The sequence below is a fragment of the Coturnix japonica genome, chromosome 1 (assembly GCF_054131305.1).
Source record: "Coturnix japonica strain WE chromosome 1, WE-NBRP24, whole genome shotgun sequence".
NCBI classification, from domain to species: domain Eukaryota; kingdom Metazoa; phylum Chordata; class Aves; order Galliformes; family Phasianidae; genus Coturnix; species Coturnix japonica.
In genome coordinates this window covers 169,252,710-169,279,035 of record NC_140663.1, presented here as the reverse complement: position 1 = coordinate 169,279,035, position 26,326 = coordinate 169,252,710, and the positions used below count along the sequence as shown (strand labels likewise).

The following is a 26,326-nucleotide window of genomic DNA, read 5'->3' as shown; positions in this document are numbered from 1 at the left end:
CAAGACATTTGTACTACTGCTTCTGTCTTCACTGTATACAAGAGACTCTGTAATGGGCTGAGTGACCCTGGATGCCTTGGCAAGCACACCTTCAAAGGGCCTTGTATTAAAACTGGGAACATTGCAAGTCATCTCTCCAAATTGATATCTGATAATTGCAGAGCACATTAAAGCCTATACCACTGTTTTTGTTTCCAACTAGTAATTTCAGTTTTAGTTAGAAAGCAAAGAACTTTCACATCAATTTCCTCCATCATAATTATTCAAACCCCAATGCTTCACCAAGGCCAATACCTTAACTAACTTTCTACATTTTGAACTTATTTCACTTAATAAAGCACCTCTGAAATCTAACTGTACGTGTAAGTGTGCCCTCATGAATAACCTTGGAGCAGAAGGGGGATATTTCAGTAGCGCCCATATTACTTACTTTGAAGTGAGATTTCTTATCAATGAACCTTCAGCTCCAGAGCATATCTGACAGTTCCAAGCCGACTAGTTTGCACTCCCTGGATAAGTTCAAAATAAAAACAAATGTAGATATTGAATTAAGGTATCTGTTTCTTCTAGTGATGTCCTGCAGGGATAGGCAGGATAACAGTGAGTTAGGAGGAAGATATTATTGTAGTCTTTATTGATGCAGAAGATTTAAGTTACAGAACATCAGGCAAAGCCACCCCTTTCCTTGCCCAGAATTTCAGGATGAAAAGTTACAGACAAGAAAATTATTCAGGTCCTTACAATGAAGCTAATAATTAAATTACATTGAAACAGTTGACAATATCATATTGTTAAATGTAACTGCATGTACAGTATATAAATACAGCTTTCTGTTCCTTCTTGAGAACATAAACCAACCACATTTTTCTGCTTAAATTAGCTTAAGCTCAAGTACACTTCCTTCTTAAATATATATTAATGTAAACCGTAACCACTAAATTTGGAATTTCACTCCCCCCATCTTAACTTGAAATTTATATTACAGTACTTTAAAAGCTAAGTGAACACCCTTGTAATTCACAAGAGCCTTCTGTCAGATTTCCCATCTTTTAAGTCTTTGGCAATGTTTCACAGCATCTTATTATTCGCTCTTGTTATTCAGACAGAGTAGTTCTATTTTAGTTGTACTAACAAAAATTTTAGTGGCATCCAAAGCAAGATATTCCAATCCTTCAATCTTTCTATTTGAAAGAACAGGCCACACAAATGCTCTGTGCGAGTGTTAAAGCCATAAAAATCCTACACTGTAGGAGAAACGCTGTGTAAAATATATCAACAAACATTTTAAAGGTTCGAAAGATAAAACACCATTAGACACAGCAACACTGACCCACTGCATAAAAACACTACTTCATATCTGGCCAGTCAACGTCAGTAAGTCTTTACTAAGGGATCCACGGTGAGGCAGTGAAACCTGCATTTGGACCAGGTTATCCAAAGTTCAACAGCTCAGATTAGATTCTTCAAACCTACCACGCTTCTAACAGGTGATACTGGTTTCAAAACATGGCTGCATTCACCAGGGTATCATGGCCACCTACCGAGCTCAGCAAATCTTTGCGTCAGTATTCACTTGCACCAGTCAAAAAGTACCAACAGACTCGGAGCTGGTCAAGATCTGCTGTACCGTGGCTTTCTCAGAGCTGAGACACATCAATGGGACAAGCCACTGCGGAAGAGATGATACAAATGGACTCGACCATTCTCCAAACACACAAAACTAACGAGAAAAAATAACTTTCATTTAAATTTTAACAATCCTACTGAAACAGGTTCCGGTTGGAGTATTTATATCAAGTGAAACTTGCCACACAGAAATAGTCTATTGTTATGTAGTGTATGGTTTACAACAGATTTATTACCAAGCACAGAGACATTTAGCTTTGATGTCTTTTCAAACAGCTTAAAGACCAAAAAGCCTTAAAGAGATGAAGCTGAAGCTACTTTATGCCCCTCTGATAATTACCTGTGTTTGCTCCTCGGCAACACTTTCACACAAAAAGTTAACACTATAGCATTAAACCCATTGAGACTTGTGCCTTTAAAGTGCCTGCCAAGTATTTAACCTTGTCAGTACTAAATGGAAAATAAGAGCATTGCTCAGAACTATTGCTTGAACAAATACAGGCAGCTCAAACCACATGCAGAAATTCCTAACAGAAATGTCTTTATAAGCATGGAGAAGAAAGTGCTCCAATACAGTCACTACATGGTAGATGACTGGAGAACAATTCAGAAAGTATAAATATAGATGCACCTGGGACTGTAATATTTTATCTCTCTAATGCCAAATGGTAGATTACCAAGTGGTAGATTTCCAAGACAGATACCAAGGACAACCAAATATTATATATATTCTTATGTTAACCTGTATGAATGGAGAGGTTTTATCATACCATATTTCACAGAGGAATGTTATAATGAAGTACATCTTTTAGAGAAGGAATTTCCTCACAAAAAGAAAGACTGTGATAAAAATAGTTCTGTAGTTTTACAAAACATGGAGTGATTTTAAGGAAACAAGACCCAAAATACAATGCTTTGGCATTTGGCCTGAATTTCATCTGTGCAATGTGAGCCAGAAAGTCAAATATGAGCCCTGAAAAGCAGGATTTCAGTTGAGGACTCTGTATGCAGGCAGGCTGGACAAAACTCATTTCTACCCAATTACCAACTTAATAACATGTTCTTTTTCTTCTTCCAAAATGGAGATAAGAATCAAAAATCAGTGAAGGGCATGTTCGATTCTATTTAAGGCAGAATGCAAAAATAATTATCTTCCAATAGAAATATAATGGATAGACTTCTAGCAAGATGTAAAGGAAAATACATATATATAGTTTTATACATTTCAAGAGTTGTAATTAAGAGCAAAATAATGGTATAAAAAAACGTTAGGGCAGCAGTTACAAAAATATACAAAAATAAACTACTTACTTCATTATTTGTGGTGTTGAATGTTTTTGCATCATTAAAGAAAGTGATATTGCTCTGCTAAACAACATATTGTAACATTTCAGTCAAACTCCAGAAGAAATAAATACTTACTTTCTTAAAAAATTCCTATTTTCACATGCGTACCTTGTGTCCCATATAAGCTGTACCTCTCCATGCTGTATTAGAAAGCAAGTTCTGAGATGATAACGAACATCTTCAGACAACCTGCAGGCAGGCAGAATGGGCTCCAAAGCAGATACTCTCTGTGCCCCCTTCACAGTGCTATGAATTTTAAGTCCTTTTACAAATAATCCATATATTATTTGTGTGAAAAGATGGCAGAAGCTCCATTCTAGAAAGCAGTGTCTCATCCTTTCTGAAACCTACAGCTGCTTTAAGCAGTCAAACCTCTATGGTTCTGGAGAGTTCCATGAATGCCATTTTCATGGAGCCTGGACGTAACCATGCTGAGCACCTCATGGTAACAGATCACACAGGATGGAAAGAGCACACATCACTGTCTCTTTCAATCTAACAAAGAATCCTACCTTTACCTCTAAGCCTTGCTTCTCTGTCAGCCTTGTCCATTTTTCACCTTAAGTGTTCATATGGTCAGCATGAAAAAATGTCTTTACCCAACTGTCACACAGCTCACCAGCAGCAGTGGGCATGCTGTTCCTCCAGCCTATTCTAGGAGGGATTAGTCCTTCCGGTTGGAGCCAATGTGAAAAGAGGGAATGAGAGCTGCTGTCATTCTGCACAGTGCCCTAAGATTAAGACAAACCAGCTCCCAGAAACCACAGCCACACAACTGTAACCACCCCAAAGCTTCTCCAAAGCAAGTATCAAAGTCCTCTGAATGGAAATAAAAAAACAGTGTCTCTGGCTCATGGGGGTGACCCTACTGGAGACAGTCAAGAGCAGGTCAATGCATCATTTAACTCCCACCTAAGCCCTTAAAACAGGGCTGGAGAGAAAACAGTAGTGCCTATGCTTTGCATCTAGATATGATGAATGGACAGACTTCCACCTCTCTGAGGAGGAAAGCATTTTGACTTCTTTAGGAAAACTATTCCTCTGTCTTGCAAATAATCTAATTTCATATTTCTTTCCTACATCCATATATATATCTTAAATCCTGACCAATTCAGTTTTTAATGAGATGAGCAGAGAAGGCTGAGAACAAAGGGGTTAACTCAGGTAGTAAACCTGAAATAATGAGAGAAAGAACAGAGGCCTACATGTGATTTTTCATGGATTCATTTAAAATCCCTTTGAATTTATCCCACATGTAGGCCTGCCATCCATCCTGGATTCTCAATAAGGAACGAAGCAGTTCACAGCATCACATTCCTACTTTAAACCAACCACCAAGTCTGTAGTGCTTAAAACAGCAGAGAAGCTCTCAGTTGTGTTAGCTAGAACTGTGGATGCAGGGTAAATGATTTCTTCAATTGCCACGTATGTCCCTGTTAAAAATCCAACCACTCCAAAGACAGCTATAGAAATGTCTTTAAGTATTGTCCACAGATGTAGGTTTTCCTTGTAGAAAGTGAGGATTTCAACCAGAGGTGGCAGAATCAGAGCCAGAGTGCTACTGCTGACAGCTCCAACCAAAGAGATCACCAGGTCTAGACGAGGGATCAGAACCGCTACAGCACCTAGAACGTAAAGAGAACAATATTGGCTGCAGATTCAACATCCTCATGAGAAAAGAAGAGACAGAAACAATCACGATAAACAGATAACGCAGTGATTCATGCCTTTAGAAACCTTTAATCACTCACTATTTTATCCAGATAAGATTGGCAGGCGCTGCATAGATCATTACTTACATTTGTGAGTAAGGTACGTTTTCATGATCATATGTGACACTCAGTTTCAATTTTGAATTTCCGCATGAGCTGGCACAGCTTTAGGTTAAAATTCTGTTATACTTACAGGGTGAGTAAACTTGGCCTGCTAATCACACAGCCGTGAGATATATGAAACTGCACAGAGACATTTTGAGCTTTTTATTTCACGGGTTTCTTTTTAAGCTAAAAGATAAAAGTTCAGGCAGAACAGTGGAAGGGGATGTTGGATGCTACACAGAGGACAGTAAACAAAAATATGCTATTATTGATATATAAAATGATGCAAAGTTCTTCAAAACGAGCACAAAAGCTGCTGGCCACTTGGCAGTCTCACAGACATTTCCATCACTTATCTACAGGCCTGTCTGTTGAAGAATCTTGGTCTATACCACCACATTGTGTGTAAAAAAAAAGAAGCAGTTGCCCAGTTAGCTGAATGAGAACTCAGTCCCACCAAGAGCTGAGTCCAAAGACAAGGCCCAGTACGCATGCTAGGATGGCATGGCCAGTCTCACCAAGAAGCTGGAGTGTTCCTGGGAACAGTGTCCAGCCTTACAGAAGGAGCAGAACCACTTTGGCCAGCAATGCTAGGAAAGATACCCAAGTATGAACTGAGATATGCCAGTTTGTCATGCGACATTTTCAGTTCTGTTAGAAGCCAGCTTTCCAAGGCCACTTGAGTGCAGGTTCCAGTATGATGCCATACATTGTAAATGGCTTTTTTTCCCCTCTGTGAACGCATCCCACCAACTAAATATCCTGTAAATAATATTTATGGCAATAAACAAATGGAACAAGCAGGAAGGAAATCCTCATGTAACACACAAGGATGAAAAACAATGTGCTTATCAGCTTCCTAATTTCCCAGTTTGAACTTTCCACTTGCAGAGTTTCTTCCCTGTGGGCTGATTGCCACCAACTGCCTCAAATTCAGACATCTGGTTATGAAAGGCAACATAGTCAAATTATGTTAGTGCTAATATTCTCCATTGAAAATATGGAACTTGAAGAAATCTGCACTGGCAAATACACTCATGCCAGCAGAGACACAGATTAGTATGTGCACATACTGCAGCACAGTAACAACTGTGTTGGCTCCCAATGTGGTACATCATGTCACCCCATTCATCCTGCCAAGAGCTTTCCCTTTGCTGTATCAAATCTCTCTGTACTTCCAATTTAAAATGAGCAAAGCAGAAGGAGTTCGGTCCTGTCTGGTGAAGACACAATCAAAATTAACTTCCAAAACACAACAGTTACCTGCTGCTACCAGCACCATTTGCTATGCATTTTAATAAAAACCCTAAGCACAGAGATACTGCATCAAAAGGAGGGTTGGCTTAAGACTGAACAGGGATAAAGGAATCTCCAGCCCATCCTGTTTGAAAGATAAATATATTCACTATGAATGATTCTACCCTGCCATTATTATAGCTTATTTACACTTTGTGATTCTACAGAGGTCTGAGAGACTCAAAATCACCAGAGGAAGGTTGCGAAGAGACAGAAATGTAATTTGGGAAACCTTAGGAAAGACACGACCCTCAAGAATGGATGAGCCAAAGTTTTTATTCCACCATTATGATGGATATACCCAATGCCAAACGCATTCTTCCACTGCATGCATATGACATTACAGACTGGAAATGTCACATGTGTTATGGTTTTGCAATTTGGTTGGTGTTGGTATTCCACATCAGAACACCATGCTAATAATGGGAGTAAAGGGGACAAGTTTTTTTTCTGTGAACTGCCTTAATGGGCATGTGGGGAGGGGCACCGGAAGGGAAGTGAGGAAGGGGACGGCGTTGCTGGACCGGCTCCCTGCGAGGAGATAACGTGGTCAGAGCTTCCTGCCTTCCACAGCTCCATTGGTGAGATTGGGGACTTGGTATTCTCTTTGTTGAGACTCTCTTGTTGTTGTTTAGCGTTATTGGGTTATTAAACTGCCATTCGTTCTCAGATCACCTTTTTTTCTCCCTCATTTTTTGTTAGACCTAATCGCAATCTCCCTTCCCTTCCCCGTCTCCCTAAACGCACGTGGCCGGGCCGCGCCGGGCCGCGCCGCATTGCCGCTAGAGAAAAAAAAAGGGGGGGGGGGGCTTTTGTTCCTGCTGCCCCGGGTTTGTACCCACTGTCCCGGAGTGAGCTCTAGAGAGAACCCCGTGACAACATGTCACATACTATCTAGGACAAAGCTGAATAGCATGAGAAAGGAATTACACCAAAATTAATAGAAGTCACCAAGTACCAACCTCTATCATTTTTATGGCCATAACATGTAGATCTGGCACTCAGGGGCATGGTTTAGTAGTCACGGTGGTGATGGTTGGACTAGATTATCCCAGAGGTCTTTTCCAACCTTAATGAGAATATGACTCACTAACTCTGTCCAGGCCACAAAAGCAGGTATTGTGAGTGCCCACACAACACAGACTGAGCTCTCAGACTAGAACCACAGTCTATCGTCGATGCTTGCACAGCAAGTCACAACAGGTAAGCAAGTGTAAACTGCAGCTGAAGTGCATCTGCAATGACTGGAAAAATCCTAGGTAATGAATAAACTGAACGTGTTCTCCTGAAGCAGAAGAGAGGGCTGAACATTTATTATCCTGCCAATTTAATAGATGTAGAAAGTGTATTCATCAAAAACAGACTGTCAATTTCTGTAATAGACTTCTTTCAAGTCTACATGTGTTCAGAATTTGGAAGTATCATGGTTTTGTAATTTTGCTATCAGTATTCCACATCATAACATCATGTAAAACATGGATAATTTTATTGAATATGCAGTTCACAGAAGAAGACTACATATCCCAGAGAACAACATGGTCAGGGATAAGTCACGGGACCAGGACGCTATATAATCTCGCTCCCAGGCTGGAGTGCTCTCTCTCTCGAACTTCTCGAGGAGTGGGAAGCGTTCCAGCCGTGTCGCCTAGAGTTCACAGTAGGCCTCTCGGTTTTCTGGGACTCTCTCTCTGTTTCATCCGATTTATTAGCCTCAATTATATTATATTATATTGTGTTATCTTGTATTCCGATATCATATTTAGTAAAATAAGTTTTCCTCCTTAGATTGCTGCTGTTTTTATCCCATTCCCCTTTTTTCCCTTCCTTTCCGGGCCTGGAGGGCCCTACGGGGTGGCTTCCCCCTGTCACGGGCAAAGGTAAATCTAGGTAACCTGTGACAGGAAGATACTCATGAATTTATAGGTCACAGTTTGGCTTGAAATCTTCTGCTTTGTTAAAAATAATGATAATATTATTAGTATTCATCAATTGGAAAAAAACAAAATTTCAGTTTGTTTCAGATCACAGAAAAGCAAAATTCTGCTTGTTGGCTTGGATCTTGTCAAATGTTTATTTGGCTCATACGGATTTGTATTAAACTGGATACTGCTGTGGGAGGAAGTTTTGGAAACACATTTCAAGGTTTTAATTACACTCTTATCTATTCTCTAACAATCCAAGGGAAATGCCACTTTTATTATCTGCCAAATAAAGAAAAATGGGGGCAGCTTCTTCTCCTTATTTCCAGTAGAAGTAAACAGGAGGCATTTCAGAAAGCACAAAGCCTGATTTTTCTAGCTATAACGGTTTAAAAGTACAAAGTCAAGAGGAAATTCTGAACCTTTATGAACAGCCAGGAAATTTTCTGTTTTGGAGGCTGTGGGAATCCCCTCTGAATAATAAAGTCCTTCACTATACCTGTCAGACTTACCTTTTGGCCAACAGTCAAAATGTTGAATGAAAGGGGGTTTGGAACAAAGAGATGCATGTTGCTTCTACTTTAAACTGCCATCTAATCATAAAAACAAACTAATTCTCCAAAATGTGTCAACCATGTAGTAGTAGCACACTTGTACCATTCGGGGCATTGGGAAACAGCAGAAACAGTACAGAGCATTTCCATTCCTTAAAGGACATATCAAGCCAGTGGAAAGATAGCCTTAATTTTATTCTGTTCGTTTTATAGGACTTCTCTTATAAATTTCTCTCCCTGTTAAAGAATCAGAACTTCGCTGCTCGACAGACTTTATATGCTGACGTAATTTTGATTAAATCACCAAGGAGAAAAAAAGCAGTTCTGCCATCTCTTTACTACCACTTTTCCAAGATCCAATCAGTAGACTGGAGGACTGATGGATTAGGAATGGATGCCTGACATACATTGTAAAGACAATTGGATTTAACAGCTTTCTCAAAGCATAAAACCAAAACTGTATTTTTAACTGAGACAGATGCCTATAATGTGTCAAGATCGAGTTCCTTCAAGGAGGAAAAGATGCCTGCAATGGAACTTTTGCCAAAGAACTCTGTCTGCAGACAAAATTACCCTTGAAATGCCAGCCCAATTTTTCCTTTCTCTGCTAGTATCCAAACTTCTGCTCACCAAAACTGAGAATGCCTTCCTTGGGAGTTCCACAGTAGCAGCTTGTAAAACTGTGTTTTCATATAAATATACAAAAGAATACAGGACAAAGCAGAAGCTTATTATTAATCTGAAGCCAAACTGTCTAATGCAAATAATTCGTTAAGAGCATTTGTGAATGAATTACAGAGCTTTGCACATATGCAGGAAGAAAATCTACACATTGGTGGATAAAGGAAAAAAGATTCCAGATGAAGAACCTGGAAGCATAATTGTGAATTAGAGTGGGTTTTCTTCTGTCTACAAATGCTGAATAACATAGGGTTTGAGGTGCTGCTTGTTTCAACTGTCCTTTGAAACATCAAAAGACCACTAGACACAAACAGAAGATGATTGCTTTTAAAATCTAGATCCAATTTTCAAACATATGAAAATTCATTTTCTTAACCCAACTGCTTTAAATGACTACTTTTAAATAGCAGTTCAATCTCAAAACCAAAATCCAACAAAACAAATGAGAAAATAAATGACAGTCATCTTACAAGGTAACTGTACTTTCACAGACAGCATGCAGGAGAACCACACACACCGTGTGGTTTGGCTCTGGTCCCTCTGGAGTGAAAAACATTCACCATGATCCGCCTGTAGCATTCTGCATGCTTTGGGCCACAGATGTTACTTCACATCCAGCCTTCCATCTGCCCTCACACCACAACTCACTTTGGCCTACACTAGTGGGAAGGACTAGTGTCGGTCAGGGTCAGGTTAAGTAACTTCGCCCTTCACAAGAGGTAACCACAGGCACTTCACCAGCCAGCAGCTGAGCCCTACTCAGTGCACAGATAGCTCTGTTCCTTCCCTGGAGCCCTCCATGTCCACATCTTGGAGATGTGGAATCAAATTCATTCTTCATAGCATTTTGCAGCACGGATTTTGAAGCTGTTATAAGTGGTTAGTAATTTATGTCTGCACTTTATACAGCCCCAGCATTTAAGCATGTAATTCATTCAGGCTTCAAGATTTACACTTAACTTAAGCAGGAATTGGTGCCACAACTGCCACATGCAGGAGGAGGCTGTGTAAGCAGATTTACAGGGACAAGGAGGAGTGGCAGTCATAAGTCTACATAAGGGAACTCCCCCCTTCAACTCACCTACCTATAGCAACTTGCTCACTCCTAGTAAAACACTGCAGTACTTAATGCTCCTCTCTGCCTTATGACCCTGTTCACATAGAGTTGTGTCCTCCTCATCAGACCGTCAGAATTCATGCTTCCAGAAAGCACCTTTCTTGGAGTCCAGTGTGGAAAGCAAACTAGGCAGTGAGACCCTCTGGATGAAGCTCCAACTTAGTGACCTTCCTAAAGCTAATGTGCACAGGTGCTTGGCACAGCACACTGATTTATCTGCAAATGAATTTCAACATTCCATTAAGTACAATCTGTGGGCTCACAAATGGCATCTGGTGAGATGGTCACATTTGAAATGCCATATTTATTCATTTGTCTCAGCAGCAAATTTATTCCAGCTTTGCTACTGATACTTACAAATCTGTTCAGACATACTATGCTACAATAGTTTATACAACTACAATATGCAGCCAGATCCAACAAATGAGCACAAAGCATGCGGCAAAACATTAATATTGATCTCCAAATGGATGATCCCAGCCATTACAGTATTGACACTGTTCCCACTGCCAATCACTCTCTTTCAGGCATCTGAAATGAGTTTGCAATTTAACTGTCCCCTCTGGTTCAGTCTTTTAAAACAAATTCCTGTTCTGAGACAGCTGAAGGGCTCCCAACAGTGCAAGCAGAAATGAATGTCACTCATTCAAGGACAAGACTGTTTTTGCCACAGGAAGAAAAGGTGAAGAAAAGAGCTGGCACAGTGGCAAAGCCTGGAGAAGTCAGTCATGCAGTTTCCAACAGTGCTGGAAAGTCATATTTACCTTCACATGCTGCCATCACTCCCTATTCCCCAGTCTTTCTCTTTGCTGTGCTATATATATCAGGCTGCATCACAGGGGAGAAGGCAGTCATACATAGCTACTTTGCCAGCTTAGGCCAAATGTAAGACCTGGGCAGTAATAAGGTAAAATCAATTTGTATGAATGGCAGTTTTTCTTACCTTAACCTTCAAAAACAAACGAAAAAAATATTGCATATCTCTTTATTACTACACAAAGTGAGGAAAAAAACCCATAATTAAATCTACTTATAAACTGAAACTACTATACTTTGCTTGCTAAATACATAAAAGAGAGGGGGAAACATTGCCACAGACACCTTTGTGAATGGTTAACACTACGTACATTTATCATTCAGTCTTCACGCCCCATTATAATCAAATCTTATATTCCTTTGTTAATGATGACAAAAGGAACAGATGATCAGGATTAAAAAAAATTATGCTATTGTCTTTTTGTCAGAAGTAGATCCATCAGAATGCCAAGAATTGTAACAGTTTTGCTAAATATCTTCTCCACTAACTATTAAAGGATTAAAAAATTATTATATAAAAGATTACTGTAGCATCCTCCCAGTGCAGTATTCAATAAGCTGCAGAAGAAGGTGATTCTGCTCTGGAAATATGACAAAAGGGAGCTGGGATTGTTTAGCCTGCAGAAGATGAGGCTCAGGGGAGACCTCATTGCGCTCTATAACTTCTTGAAGGGAGGTTGTGATGAGGATAGGCTTGACCTCTTCTCCTGGGCAACAAACAGGACCCAAGGAAATCGCTGCAAATTGTACCAGAAGAGATTAGACATAAGGGAAAGCTTTTTCTCTCAGAGAAGGGAGGTGGAATGGCTGCCCAGGGAGGTGGTGGAGTGGACATCCCTGGCAAGTGTTCAAGAGGCATCTGGATGAGGAGCTATGAGATCTGGTTTAGTGGTTTGTGGTAGTCTTGGTGATGGGAGGACGGCTGGATTGGATGATCTTGTAGGTCCTTTCCAATCTTGTGATTCTATGACTCTATGATTCTGTCTGGATAGTGTCAGGAGAGCCAAAGCTTAGCTGACACGAAGATGGGGATCAAATCTCACCTGAGAGAAATCAAGCCATAAAGGTCCACAGGACACGATGAGTTGCATTGAGGGGTCTTGGCACAAACCAGCCAACATCCTTCCATCAGTGCTGGGTGTAGGCTGACATCACATTTAAATCCAAACTCATTTAAATTACTGATTTTTAATCACAATTCAAAGCTGGATTAAAGGCAGTACTTTATCAGTGATGCTTCAGAGAGATTTTTAATACCTTGAGGATGAGTAGCTGCTTCTAGGCACTTGAAGGCACTACCTGACTTTTAGATGGCCAAAGTGTGGTGAGATGAATTTCACCTCTATGAACTAGTTTGAAGAGAAGTTCTCATTAGGGTTTTCAGTAAGAACAGCAATTCACGGAAAAAGTCAAAATTACCACTCTGATCACCTACCCATTGTAAAAACTGGCCAAAAGTAGAGGCACTCCTTTATTTGCAGATGCCTCTGTACCAAGCAATGCCTGCAAAGGCACAGCCAGAATCTTATCTATCTGATAAAGGTGTCCCTTCTCATTGCTAATTCATACAGCTAAATCTCCAACAGAAAGGAGTGATCAAATAACTGCCAGTTTCCTGATAGCAGTAAGGCAAATGGAGTTAAGGCAAATGGAGTTTCCCCTTCCTAGGCTTAGCCTTTCTAACAGAGGCTGTGCATATCTAAACAGGTCCCTCGTGTAAAGAGAGGTAAGCTTCATTTCTGTTTCACAATGAATTTCCAGTTGCCTTAAGCAACTCAATTTTAGTAACAGTTGGAAATTTCTTTTTATATGTATATACGTATACATAATGATTTGTTTAGACCCTAATAGAAAGTTGCTATAACAAAATACTGATCTAGAATTACTTCACATGCATTTAGGAGTGTAGTTATTCTTTTCTCTGAGGAAATACAAACACTGCTCTCCAGAGGCCTGGCAAACCTTGAGCATATGCCCATAAAAATGGGCTGGGATCAGAGTCACCTACCAACCATTCATATCTTCCTGAGTCTTGCTGTTTCCTATGGATTTTTTAATGCTTCCTTCCTTTCCTCTCCTCTCCCATCTTTATCATCTTCCAGTTATTATCAGAACAGAATAGAATAAACCAGAGTTCATTTGTGTGGTTTGTTCTCTTTTAGTAATCAGCAACTAATTCTGGATCCTTTGCTTTCCCCATTTCATAATATTACAAATAGAAAACATAGCATTAAAATAGAATAAAGAAAGAGAAAATGTATCATACCACATAAAAGAAACATGTATTTAAATCTTCAAATATATTATCAACACTCTGATGTGACAGTTATTATCTTTGTCACAAAATCATGTCCTTCTTTACTTCAAAAGCCAGGCACAGAGACTCCTCTGTTTTTTCACAGTATCATTATTATTTGAGAAGAAAATGCCTAAAAAACTGATAATGACTTATTTAATTCCCTTCCCAGCAGACAGAAACGTCATCCCACTTTGAGGTTTTGATAGTAATGGATGCCCTGGGCCTAGAATTGGATCACAGGCCATTAAGTCAACACCTAAGGTGCAGGATCCTAAGATGGAGGATAACTCGAATTGGTAAATCAGCCTCAATGGGAACCCAATTCAAATACCTGTATGCTGACACATAGAACATGGAGAACAATCAAGAAGAGAAACAGGTGTGTATGTGCCTACTGGCATCACTGAGACGTGGAAGGATGGCTCTCATGACTAGAATGTAGGAATGGACAGGTATAAAGTCCTCAGGGAAGACAGGCAGGGGAGCAGGTGTTGCCCTCTACATCAACAACCAGCTGATCAGGAAGACTGAGTGGATGAGGCCCTCTATAAACATATAGGAGCAGTTTCACATTCACAAAACATGGATCTCATGGGTGACTTCAACCACCCTGGTATATGCTGGAAGAACAACACAGAAGGGCACCAAAAATCAAAGAGGTTCATGGAATGTATCGATGATAGCTTCCTCTTCCAAGCAGTACAGGATCCCATGAGAAAAGGTGCCATGACGGACCTTGTCCTCACCAATGAAGAAGGGCTGGTAGTAACATGAAGCTCAAGGGCAGCCTTAGCTGCCCTGACCATGAAATAGTAGAGTTCAAGATCCTTAGGGCATTGAATAGGGTGCACACCAAGCTTGCTACTCTGGACTTCAGTCGAGCAGATTTTGACCTCTTCAGGGAACTGCTTGGCAGTAACATGGGATAAAAAATCTAAAAAATGTTCTATTTACCTATATATTTTTCAGCTGTATATTTCATAAAGCTGAATCGAATGCACTCACACCACATTTTAATCCTGAATTCTTCCTGTTTATGACAACTTCCTCCACTTTTAATGAACACAGGGCCTGTTAATTGCCACAACTTTTCAAAGACAAAATACGCATTAACTCAATTTTGGAGCTTGAAAATCAGAACGATAGGGTGAAATATAAATCCACTGAGACTTATGAAAAACTTTCCACTTTACTTTAATGCCTAAACTCTAAAACTTTGTACTTTTAATTGAATGGATAATTTTCACCTACAAAATTATCTTTCAAATCCTTTTTTCTAGACATTACAAATACCATTAATTAAATCACCCAAAGAAGTTTGCAAAAAAACCCATAATTTTACTGCTGATTCATATGATTATATTCAAGCTGTTTTATTCAAAATTGCTGATTTACTGATGCTTTACCAGACAATTTCTTGACTTTTCTTCAGCATTTCTAAAATCAAGCTTCATTTCAACATTTCTAGAGGAAAGAAAACGTTTTGAAACCTGTGACTGCTGTCACAATATGAATAACCTACCTATAAAAATTTCATTGCGACTTCTGAGGAATCAGCTTTCTGAATTGAAGATATTTTCTGCTCTTCTCAAGATTAGCAAACAAACATACATTTTAAATAGGTGTCTTACTTAAGAATGAGGCTGTTAACTTTCCTGCCTACAGTGGTCACTGTATAAGTGTGGGAAGTCTTTATGTCAAGAAATTTTCTGTTAATAGCACCTAGCAACAGTATTCATCTTCTCATTTACTTTACCTTGTTTTTCACCCACTACCATTTTTTTTTTGTTTCCCCTACTCTAGTCTGTTTAAAAGTTAAAGCCAGAGAATAGAGAAGTCAAATCCTTTTCACTTTACTACTCTCATATTCCAGTCTCAACCACATTATGATATATAATGGTACCTCGAAAACATCCTGCACCATTGCTTTAAGCATTATACAGTGGGAGCTAAGAGAAAAAAATTGTCCCAGAAATGAAGATATGAATGGCATAAGCAAATGAGTAACCTCAATTTTCAGACATTAAGAATATGGTACTGGTCCCTCACACAGAATGACCTGGGTTGGAAGGGACATCAAGGATCATCCAACTGTATCGCCTACCACAAGAAGGGCCGCCAACCTCCACATTCAATACTAGATTAGGCTGCCTAGGGCCCCATCCAGCCTGGCTTTGAACACCTCCAAGCATGGGGCATCCACAGCCACTCTGGGCAGCCTATTCCAGCACCTCCCCACTCTCATGGTAAAGAATTTCCCCCTGACATCCAACCTAAATTTTCCCTCCACAGAACCCTGAGCAAAAAAAACCAAAAAACCCATATTTTTTTACAGATACACCTTGCCACCTCCTACTTGATCTGCTAATACTCATGAGAAGAACAAGTCCCAAGGGCATTATTCTGAACCGATGACACCAACTTTGCTCCATCACCTGCTCTCCCTTTAAAGGATAAGCTTCAGAAACCACTCATTTGGAGTAACTGGCCTCAGAAGCCTCAGTGTGGGCAGAAAGACCCAAATGTTAGAAATTTTATATAGAATTCTTCTTGGCAATGGTATTTGAGGAAACTGTTCCTTCATCACGAATTCATTTAATAAACAGAGTAGGTGAAACATGTTAAAAATAGTACTGTGTTTGATAGAAAAGACTGTTTGAAGGTTTTTGGGGTTTTTTTTCAGTTTTAAAATTTAAACCATCATTAGTCTCCCTCTGCAAAAATTGTCCAGTGATCAATTAAATATCCTACCTGATGAAGGTACTCATAAGTGCCAATGATTTAACAGATCTGCACAGGATATGGTCAGGCTGCTCAGAAACAACACAGAGGAGCTGACTCTTTCCTCTGAGAAGGAAAGAAAAAGCAGCAAAGAACCAGAAAGCACCTTGACAGGAGAATGAATATTCAGCCTCTCAGGAGACAGGTAATGAAACTGGCCTAAATAACTAGTCAATGAAAGCGATTTTCAACGCTGTAAAAGTACCAGACCCCTATGATTCCTTGAATAGGTTCTAAACCCCCTACGGCTGTAATACTTGGGATTGTACCTCCTGGAATTTTCTATCTCCATATACAGCAGGAAGGCACCACATTCTCACAAACAGAGTTTTAAATCTATGCATAGAAAATCTGTTTCAGCTCATTTCACTTGCACAGATCTATTTAGTAGCCTTGGGCTTATCCCTTCCCCTCCCATCACTGGCTTCTTTATCTGCAAGAGCTCCTTTGTAAGGCACTTTGACACTGACAGATAAAAAACAATATGAAAGTAATAAAATTTAATATCATTGCAGTAACTGTTACAGCTTTAATACTTCTGCTGGAACTCTGACATAAAAGAACATTACTCATAATTGTTCACATGCTCACATAGTACATAACCAAGCTCCTGTTATATGATCAGACATCCTCATTGGCTATCCTCAAATGTTTTCTACTTTAGAAATGGTTTTCTTCTTATTCCAAACTCAAACATAACACTTTCATAATGTTTTTACATGGAGGTAAAACAATTCTGTGTAAATATATTTTGTAGAGCAGTACCGACTCCCACAGGTTAAAATGCAATATTAGATATCAAGCACAAGATATTACTGTATTACAATCCCATCTGTTAATTTCCAGGTAGTATTACAATCACTGCTGTCATCTTTGAAAGTATCAGTTACTCAGAGTAGAAGTAGTACTTACTGGTAGTGTTTAAAATAAAGGCATAAGAACCTGGCAAGTCAAGTGAGCATGCTTCCAGTTACAGCTCATCTGAAATGAGAGGTAAGCATGGTACTGATGTCTATCCTATAGCTCTTTAGATGATTGTTATTTAACTTCCCATAAGGGAAAAACAACAACAACCACACACTTACTTTTCCTCTACCAGTTACTGCTGAGTCAATCTCCATTTTGTTCTCAAGAAGCATCTAAAAGATGCAAAATTTCAGATAAAATCATGAAATAAACTCTAAATCAGGTAGTACATAGTTACGTAGCTGCATAATAAAGAAATAGAAAAAGACAACAAGACTTTTTCCTCCTATGAAATACTGTAACCCGAAAGTTCAATATCAACATAAACTACCATGTTGAAGTAGACACAGAATGCAGGCATTGGCCACAATTTAACTATTACAGCATGTAACGCAGAACAGGCACCCTTGAAGTTCTCTTCAGCCAGAGAAAAATGTTTATAATAAAACCACATCCCAAACCAATTCAGGAAATTTCTGATGGTGATACTGTAGGACTGCATTGCTTATTGTGAGATCCTAGCCAAGTGGAGAAGAAGCCCAAAAGAGGAATTGGTTTTTCCATTAGACATATTCATGTGTGCTGTAACAAACTCAAGAACCTAAAATCTCATTTCTTATGAGTGGATCCAGGATTCTGAATTGTCATCTCTACGTTTTTTGTCCTTTGCAGACTCTGAAGCTGCTCTGATGCTGCTTTATGTTCTCTCATATTGCCAAGACCAGCACAATATCTACATCTCAGATGAGCCAGTCTTGCCAGCTCCCATTTCTCAGACAAGTAACATTTGTTGGTTTAGATTATCAGATCTCTAACCATTATCACACTTAATGATTCACTGTATATAATGAAGTACATTTTGTAATCCTATCTAGCGGATTTTCCCTAATCTTTTTGGTGTATTGTTATTAATAAGACTTTCTTCTGCTTGAATCGCATAAGGACTATGTCCTTTCCTTGATCACAGCACGGCACTTGGTGCACAGATTCCACCAGTTATTTCAATGACAAAGTCTCATCCATCCCTTCCATCTATGCAAGAATTTATCACGTACATCCACATGAGCCAATCAGAAAGCCATTCACGAGCATCTTCCTTTTCAGGGTGAGCTACAATGTTTTGTTAAGGCAGAGAAAAGAAAATGACACAAAAAGAAAATAAAACATTCAGGAATGTAATCCATTAAAATATGCTACACATTTATTCATAATTTTATTAACAGTAGTTTCATGCTGGCTGTTCTGACGTCTTAAAGCAATATACCTCTATGATGACAACAGATCTTCAAAGCCCTAACTCTCCTGCAGGCTAGTGAAGACATTATAATTAAGTCACAGAGGATTTAATTCTCAGGCCCATACGTGTACCTCAAGGTTCAAAGTTAATTTTGTTTGCCATTATACACGGTGGGGGTAGAGAAAATGAAACAAAACTTGCAAAACTGCTCATTTGCACCTACGACAATAAAGAATAAACAACAAACTACCACTTCCAAGCCATTTCATCTCCACTTCTTTATAGAAGAGTAGAGATGCTCCAAAGCATGTTGCAAGGATCAGCTCGTCGAGTCACTGATCATGAATAACGCCGAGGCATCATTAATATTTTACCTCCTATGCTTATTTGAAGCAGTGGGATAGAAAATGCCTGGAGTGACTAATTCCAGCTATGAAATAAGTTTTAAGAAAGGATTCAAAGCAATGATTCACTTCTACTGAAAAGAAAAAGCACCACCAGGATGCCAGTATACAAACTAACAGGATAGTTATACTTTGAAGCTCCTGAGTATTTCCTTTATTGCTAATTGTTTTCAGCATACAATGATAAAGCTCTTGAATATTTTCAAGAAATGCTTTCACTACCTTTATATTTTACAGTAAGTCTTCAAAGGTTTACTTTTTATGTGCCTATAGTATTGACTTTGAAAGGAAAAAAAAAATCAGAGGAAAAACCCAATACATTTGGCTCTCTGCACAGCACCCTATATGTGCATGTATCTGAAAACAGCTTGCAATTGTGTCTAAGTGACTTTCAAAAGTATATTAAATAATAACATCATAAGGGCTTCCTATGAGTTAAGTACTTGCTAGACTTCACTGACAATCAGTCACAGGAATTCACCAGAGCAAATACTGCTGAATGAGCATTTGCTGGATATTGTTTTGCACCCACTCTTATCCAGTGTTGAACTCTGCATTAACTAAAGCATTCATCTTTCCAGAGCTACCTCCTCAGTAGGAGAGGGCACAGCTCTGCATCTTCCATCTTACCGACCAGCTTGCATGTCTCTACCAGTTCCATCTGGGTTGGAGTTATGGGCAGGACCAATTGACCAAATAACTCACATCACTCAGGGCTGACTGGATGCCATCCAGGATACGATCATAACTTCATAAGAAAGGGAAGATCATTTGTAATGGATGTCAGTGGAACAAAGGAGCTTTCCATTCTTTAAAGTCATGGGATAATGCAAGAACTACAGCTTGATTCAGCAGCGCAACAATGAGAACACGACAATGAGAACAGGTATGGACATAAGAGATCAATCAGCCCTAGGAAGGACACTTATGCCTGATACTTTATGAAGCAATTTTTTCAGACTCCATCTTCTGCTATACCAAGAAATAATTAAAATAAATAAACAATAAAACAACAACAAAAAGGAGGCTCATTTCACTGAGTGCTCTTAAACAGAAGCTACCTCTGTTCATTTATTGTAAACTGGCATCCATAAAGAGACTGGTACACGCTGTGAAAAATTGTTTTCTGCTAAAACTAAATGAGTTCACAAGAATTTTTGAAATGAAAGCCACCAAAAGGATAATGGAGCTGCAAAATACTGGGAAAGGGTAACAGAGAGAAACCAAACCAAACCAAAATTAAAGGAGGATTATTTGCTGTTAAAAAAGAAAAGGAAAAAAAAGGTATCATTTTAGCTGACTGCTGTTCAAATACAGGGAGTAAGGCATTAATAAGTAAGACTTATTACCACAATGAATCCTTTATCCTCAGATTACAGTTCTTTCATAGTTTTTTTCCCTCCATTATTACGATTTGACAGTAATTAATGATTTCATTTTATCTAAACATCAGCTCTTTTTCAAAACATCTGCACTAGAAAACAAAAGTCTTTCATCTTGAAGTCCCATACCAAACACCACCCAGCACAACTCCCTCCTGAGCCTACTGAGTGCTTTAGTTCATGGCACAACATGGTTTTGAACCAGAATTGCTTCAACACTTGCTACCATATTTATTTCCTTTAATTAATGGCCACTTACTACTGTACAATTCCCACTTTTTAATTATAGTAGAGAAAAAAAGGTAGATAACAGCAGGACAAGGGGAAATGGTTTTAGGTTGAAGGAAGGAAGGTTTAGGTTGGACCTCAGGGCTCAATGCCCAGGTGGAGGCCGGTAACGAGCGGTGTCCCTCAAGGGTCTGTCCTGGGACCGGTGCTCTTTAACATCTTTATTAATGACATCGATGAGGGAACTGAGTGCACCCTCAGCAAGTTTGCTGACGACACCAAGCTGAGTGGTGTGGTCGATACGGTGGAAGGAACGGATGCCATTCAGAGGGACCTCGACAGGCTGGAAAGCTGGGCTCAGGTGAACCTAATGAGGTTCAACACGGCAAAGTGCAAGGTTTTGCACTTGGGCCGGAAGAACCCCAGGCACCTGTACAGGCTGGGAGGAGTTGTCCTTGAGAGCAGCTCGGCAGAGAAGGACCTGGGGGTCCTGATGGACCAAAGACTCAACATGAGCCAGCAGTGCGCTCTGGCAGCCTGGAAAGCAAATGGGATACTGGGCTCCATCAAGAGAGGGGTGGTCAGCAGGGATAGGGAGGTGATTGTCCCTCTCTACTCTGCTCTTGTGAGGCCCCATCTTTCATACTGTGTCCAGGTGTGGAGCCCTCAGTACAAAAAAGACATGGAGATTTTGGAAAGGGTCCAGAGGAGGGCCACGAAGATGATCAGGGGGCTGGAGCACCTCCCCTATGAGGACAGGCTGAGGGAGTTGGGCTTGTTCAGCCTAGAGAAGAGAAGGTTGCGGGGTGACCTCATTGCCGCCTGAAGGGAACTTACTCCCAGGAGGGGAGTAAACACTTCGAAAGGGCTGACAATAGCAGGACACGGGGAAATGGTTTTAAGTTAAAAGAGGGAAGATTTAGGTTGGATGTTAGGGGGAAGTTCTTCACTAGGAGAGTGGTTAGGCCCTGGAACAGGCTGCCCAGGAAGGTTGTGGATGCCCCGTCCTTGGAGGTGTTCAAGACCAGGTTGGACAGGGCCCTGGGCAACCTGATCTAGTAAAGGTGTATGTTTGGCGGCCCTGCTAGGCAGGGGGGTTGGAACTACATGATCCTTGAGGTCCCTTCCAAGCCGGGTCATTCTGTGATTCTATGAAAGGAACGTGGCCAAGCTCCTTTCAGCCGCGCGTGGTGATAGGACACTGGGAAACGGCCAAAATAGGAAGTTCTGTACACACGTGCACAAGAATGTCTTCAAGGTGAGGGTGACAGAGCACTGGAACTCCCGCACAAGTAGGTTGTGGAGTCTCCTTGTCTGGAGATGTTCAAGACCCGCCCGGACGCCTAACTGAGCAACCTAGTCTAGGGAGCCTGCTTTGGCAGGTGGGCTGGACTCAATCATCTGGAGAGCTCCCTTCCAGCCCCTACAATTCTGTGAATCTGGGTCATGCAGAAGTCAAATACAGACACTGCTATGGGAGATGTAAGCAAAGGATCCTATCTCTTGGTTAACGTTATCATATATTCTTTTATTTTCTTTCCTACAAATAACTACAGCAAATTATCTCAGTGTTCACTGCTGTTGGACTGAAGGGGTCAAAAGGATGGGAGAGGAGCACCTACCTTCTGTTTACGTCTGTTTACAAGGGTGGATAATGACAGAAAAAGGGGAAATGTTTTTAAACTAAGACAGGAAAGGATTAGGTTACATAGTAGGAGAAGGATTTTTGAACAGAGGGTAGTAACGCGCTGGAACAGGCTGCCCAAAGAGGTTGTGGATGCCCCATCCCTGGAGGCATTCAAGGCCAGGCTGGATGTGGCTCGGGGCAGCCTGGTCAGATGGCTGGTGACCCTGCACATAGCTGGGGGGTTGAAAACGGATGATGGTTGTGGTCCTTTTCCACCAAGGCCATTCTATGATTCTACAACTCTATAGCCTCGACTGATAGTGAAAATTACACAGAGTGCAGATGGATTGGAAAAAAGGGAGGTGGAACGGGGAGGTGGGATTTGGGCGTAGGGTCTCCAGCCCTGAGCTGGGTGCGTGGGTGCACACACCCAGGGAAAGGCATTGTGACATCACAGTGCGGGGCAGGACATCAGTCTTTACCAGGTCACGTTGGCTGCCTCCCCCAGCTCAGACACGTGAGGCGGTCTCACCGTCCTGGTGGTCACTGCTGGAGCTCTGCTCTTGGTGACAGCCATTTGTGTGTTGAGAGTGGTCCTTGGGAGAGAACAGGATGAAGCTCAGCCTGACTCTTCCTCATCTCCCTTACTTTCATGTCTCCAATTACTGGCTTTTTCAGCTATCCCAGCTGGGCCTGGAATTGGGACAAAAAGCTGGTCCTTCCCGAGGAGCAGCACCCCATTGAGACCGACAGCCAGACCTCTGGCTGGCTGTGCTGGTTTGGCCTAACCGCCTGTCCCACCAAGATCAAGGACAGGAACACTAACCAGGTCCTTCAGGAGGAGCAGCGTCTGGCTGAAACCAAGAGCCAGACCTCTGGCTGGCTCTGCAGGTTTGGCCTTACCACCTGCTCCACCAAGACCGAGGATGGGAACAGCAATCAGGCCCTTCCAGAGGAACAGCTTACGGCTGAAATCAAGAGCCAGACCTCTGGCTGGCTCTGCTGGCTTGGGCTAACTACCTGCCCCACCAAGATCAAGGACGGGAACGGCAACCAGGTCCTTCCAGCGAAACAGAGCCTGGTTGACAACAAGAGCCAGACCTCCAGGTGGGTCTGCAGGTTTGGCCTGATCACGTGTCCCACCAAGATCGACGACGATGGGAACAACAACCAGGTGCTTCCCAAAGAGCAGAGCCCAGTTGAGACCAAGAGTCAAACCTCTAGCTGGGCCTGCTGGTTTGGACTAACCACCTGCCCCACCACGATCGAGGATGGGAACAAAATCAAGGTCCTACGGGAGGAGCAGCGTCCAGTTCAAACCAAGAGCCAGACCCCTGGCTGGCTCTGCTGGTTTGGGCTAACTACCTGCCCCACCAAGATCGAGGACAGGAACAGCAACCAGGTCCTTCCAAAGGAGCAGAGACCGGCTGACACCAAGAGCCAGACCTCCAGCTGGGTCTGCTGGTTTGGCCTAACTGCCTGCTCCACCAAGACTGAGGATGACAACAACAAACAGATCCTTCCAGAGGAGCACAGCCCAGTTGAGATCAAGAGCTGGAAATCCAACTGGCGCTTCTGGTTTGGACTATCCACATACCCCACCAAGATTGAGGACAGGAACAAAATCCAGGTACTTCCTGAGGAGAATAGTCCCATTGAGACCAAGAGCCAGACTTCCATCTGGCGCTGCTGGCTTGGACTAACTACCTGCCCGATCAAGATCGAGGACAGGAACAACAACCCGGTGCTTCGAGAGGAGCAGCATCCCATTGAGACCAAGAGCCAGACCTCCAACTGGCTCTGCTGGATTGGAGTAACCACATGCCCCACTAAGACCGAGGACAAGAACAAAAACCACGCCATTCCTGAGGAGCACAGCCCGGTTGAGACCAAGAGTCTGATCTCCAGATGGCTCTGCCGGATTGGACTAACCACCTGTCCTGGGAATGGAGACAAACTACTTGTGCATCCTGAGGAGAGCCTGCCCATCAGTGCTGATTGCCGTGCCTGCAACTGGCCCTTCTGGATTGGCCTTTTTCCACACCCCAGATTGGTCCCGCACAGGGTCAGCGAGAATTCTGCTCCAGAGGGCCCAAAGCAGCAGTCCCCACACACCGAGCAGAAAGCCTCCAGCTTGCTCGACACCGTGAAACACCACTACGGCGTCTGTAAGCAAAGCTGGACAGGCTGTATGTGCATAGAACTCGCACAATTCTGGGGTGCGTGGAAGCTGCTGAAGGCAGTCGGCAGAATCGTGCTAAGACTGTGAAAACACCAGGGAAAGCTAAGACATCAAGCACGGAGCAAACCATGGGGACATCTTCCACTTGGTGAACAACAACATCTTCCACTGGGTGAACAACAACCTCTCCCAGATTTTCACCTGCATTTACCATCTGGCATCTAATTTCATTATAATTATAATTTCGTTAAACTTAATCTCTAAATTATAATTAAAATTAAAATTATTAATTAACAACATCAACATCTCTGCAGCCTGTGTCATTGTGGTGGCAGTGGGTCCGGCACAGCGGCAGCACGAAAGGCATTGCTGCAGGAGAGTGCTGCTGTGCGGGGTTTGGGGGCACGCGCCTGGGGAGGAGGAAGGGCGCTGGGCCGGGGGAAAAGAGGCATCGGTGGCTCTGAGGTGCCCACAGACAGCCGTGCCTCAGGGGGAGAGAGCACATCCTGAGCAGGAGCCCACGTCCCACTGAGGGAATGCAGCGTCCCCCAGAGCACACGGGGAGGTTCTGTGAGTCCCGCAGCGCGCTGGGAAGCATCCAGGGCACACTGGGAATCCACAGCTGGGCCAGTTTGGCCAAGATCCCGTGCGCATCAGCTTCATAGTGGAGGCTCACACCAAAGGAGCCTTCCCAGAAAGGGACAACGGCGACAAAACACCACAGCAAGAGCTGCTGGGACACGCAAGGAGGCCCTGAGGCGCGGCGGCTCAGACTCCCTGCTCTGGTTCGTCCCTCTGATTATTACTGCTGACTGGTAGTTCAGGCCGGCAGCCATGAAGTCGCTGCCAGAAGCCTGTGGGCAGTCGAACGGGACTCTGGGGCACTGGGGCGCTGTCACGGTTCCAGCCCAGTGCAGCCCGGTTCTGTGACTAATGGGGCAGAGGGACAAACGAACCCAGGAACCAGGAAAGGGGGAAGGGAGGTGGTGAAAAGGTACGGAGATGGGCCCAACAACAAAACTGAAGCAACGAGCTAAGGGAGAACATACTAGTTTTCTAAGTATGATAGTGGAATGCAAGATTAAGGAAACAGATGAGCTTGGTGAAGGGTCTGTGGAGACCACTTTGTGGCCTTCCAGTACACGAGAGGAGCATATAAACAGGAGGGGGAAGGACTGTTTATGAGGCTGGGTAGTGACAGAAGAAGAGGGAATGGTTTGAGACTGAGACAGGGGAGATTTAGGTGAGATATTAGGAGGAAGTTTTTCACACAGAGGGTGGTGACGCACTGGAACAGGTTGCCCAGGGACACTGTGGATGCCCCATCCCTGGAGGCATTCAAGGCCAGGCTGGAAGTGGCTCTGGACAGCCTGATCTTTTGGTTGGCGACCCTGCACATATCAGGGGGCTGAAACTGGATGATCATTGTGGTCCTTTTCCACCCAGGACATTCTATGATTCCATGATTCTATTACATGAGGCTAACCAAAACAAGAATGGACTCTTGCACCTCAGAACATATATCCACAGCTACAGGTTGGCACATGACCTGCTGGAGAGGAGCTCTGTGATGAGAAACCTGGCAGTCCACACGGACAACAGGTTGGTCATGAGCCAGAACTGTGCCCTGATGCCCACAGAGGCCAATGGGATCCTGCAGTGCATTAAAAGGTACATGACCAGCAGGTGAAGGGAAGTGATCCTCCCCCTCTACTCTGCCCAGGTCAGGACTCAGCTGGAGTACTGCGTCCAGTTCTGGGCTCCCTGGTACAAAAAAGACAGCGACCTCCTGGAAAGAGTCCAGCGGATGGCCATGAAGATGATCAAGGGCCTGGAGCACCTCTCTTATTAGGGCCGGTCACTGCTAGAAAGACACTGAGGCCCTGGAATGTGTTCGAAGGAGAGCAACAAAGCTGGTGAGGGGTCTGGAGCACAGACCTCATGAGGAGAGAGAGGCTGAAGGAGCTGGGAATGTTCAGCCTGGAGAAGAGGAGGCTCAGGGGAGACCTTATTGCTCTCTATAACTTCCTGAAGGGAGGCTGTAGTG

At 42.3% G+C, this 26,326-nt stretch overlaps 1 protein-coding gene across 3 annotated transcripts in view; it reads right to left on the bottom strand.

Annotated features, from left to right (window-relative positions):
* Positions 1-605: 605 nt before the first annotated feature.
* Positions 606-26,326, bottom strand: part of SLC36A4 (solute carrier family 36 member 4) — a 104,733-nt gene continuing 79,012 nt past the window's right edge. For all 3 annotated transcript variants that reach the window (XM_085536488.1, XM_032442216.2, XM_085536484.1), the window contains exon 11: positions 606-4,598. In XM_085536488.1, coding sequence (XP_085392614.1) covers positions 4,291-4,598 — 308 coding nt within the window. In that variant the 3' untranslated portion in view covers positions 606-4,290. The remainder of the gene's footprint in view (positions 4,599-26,326) is intronic.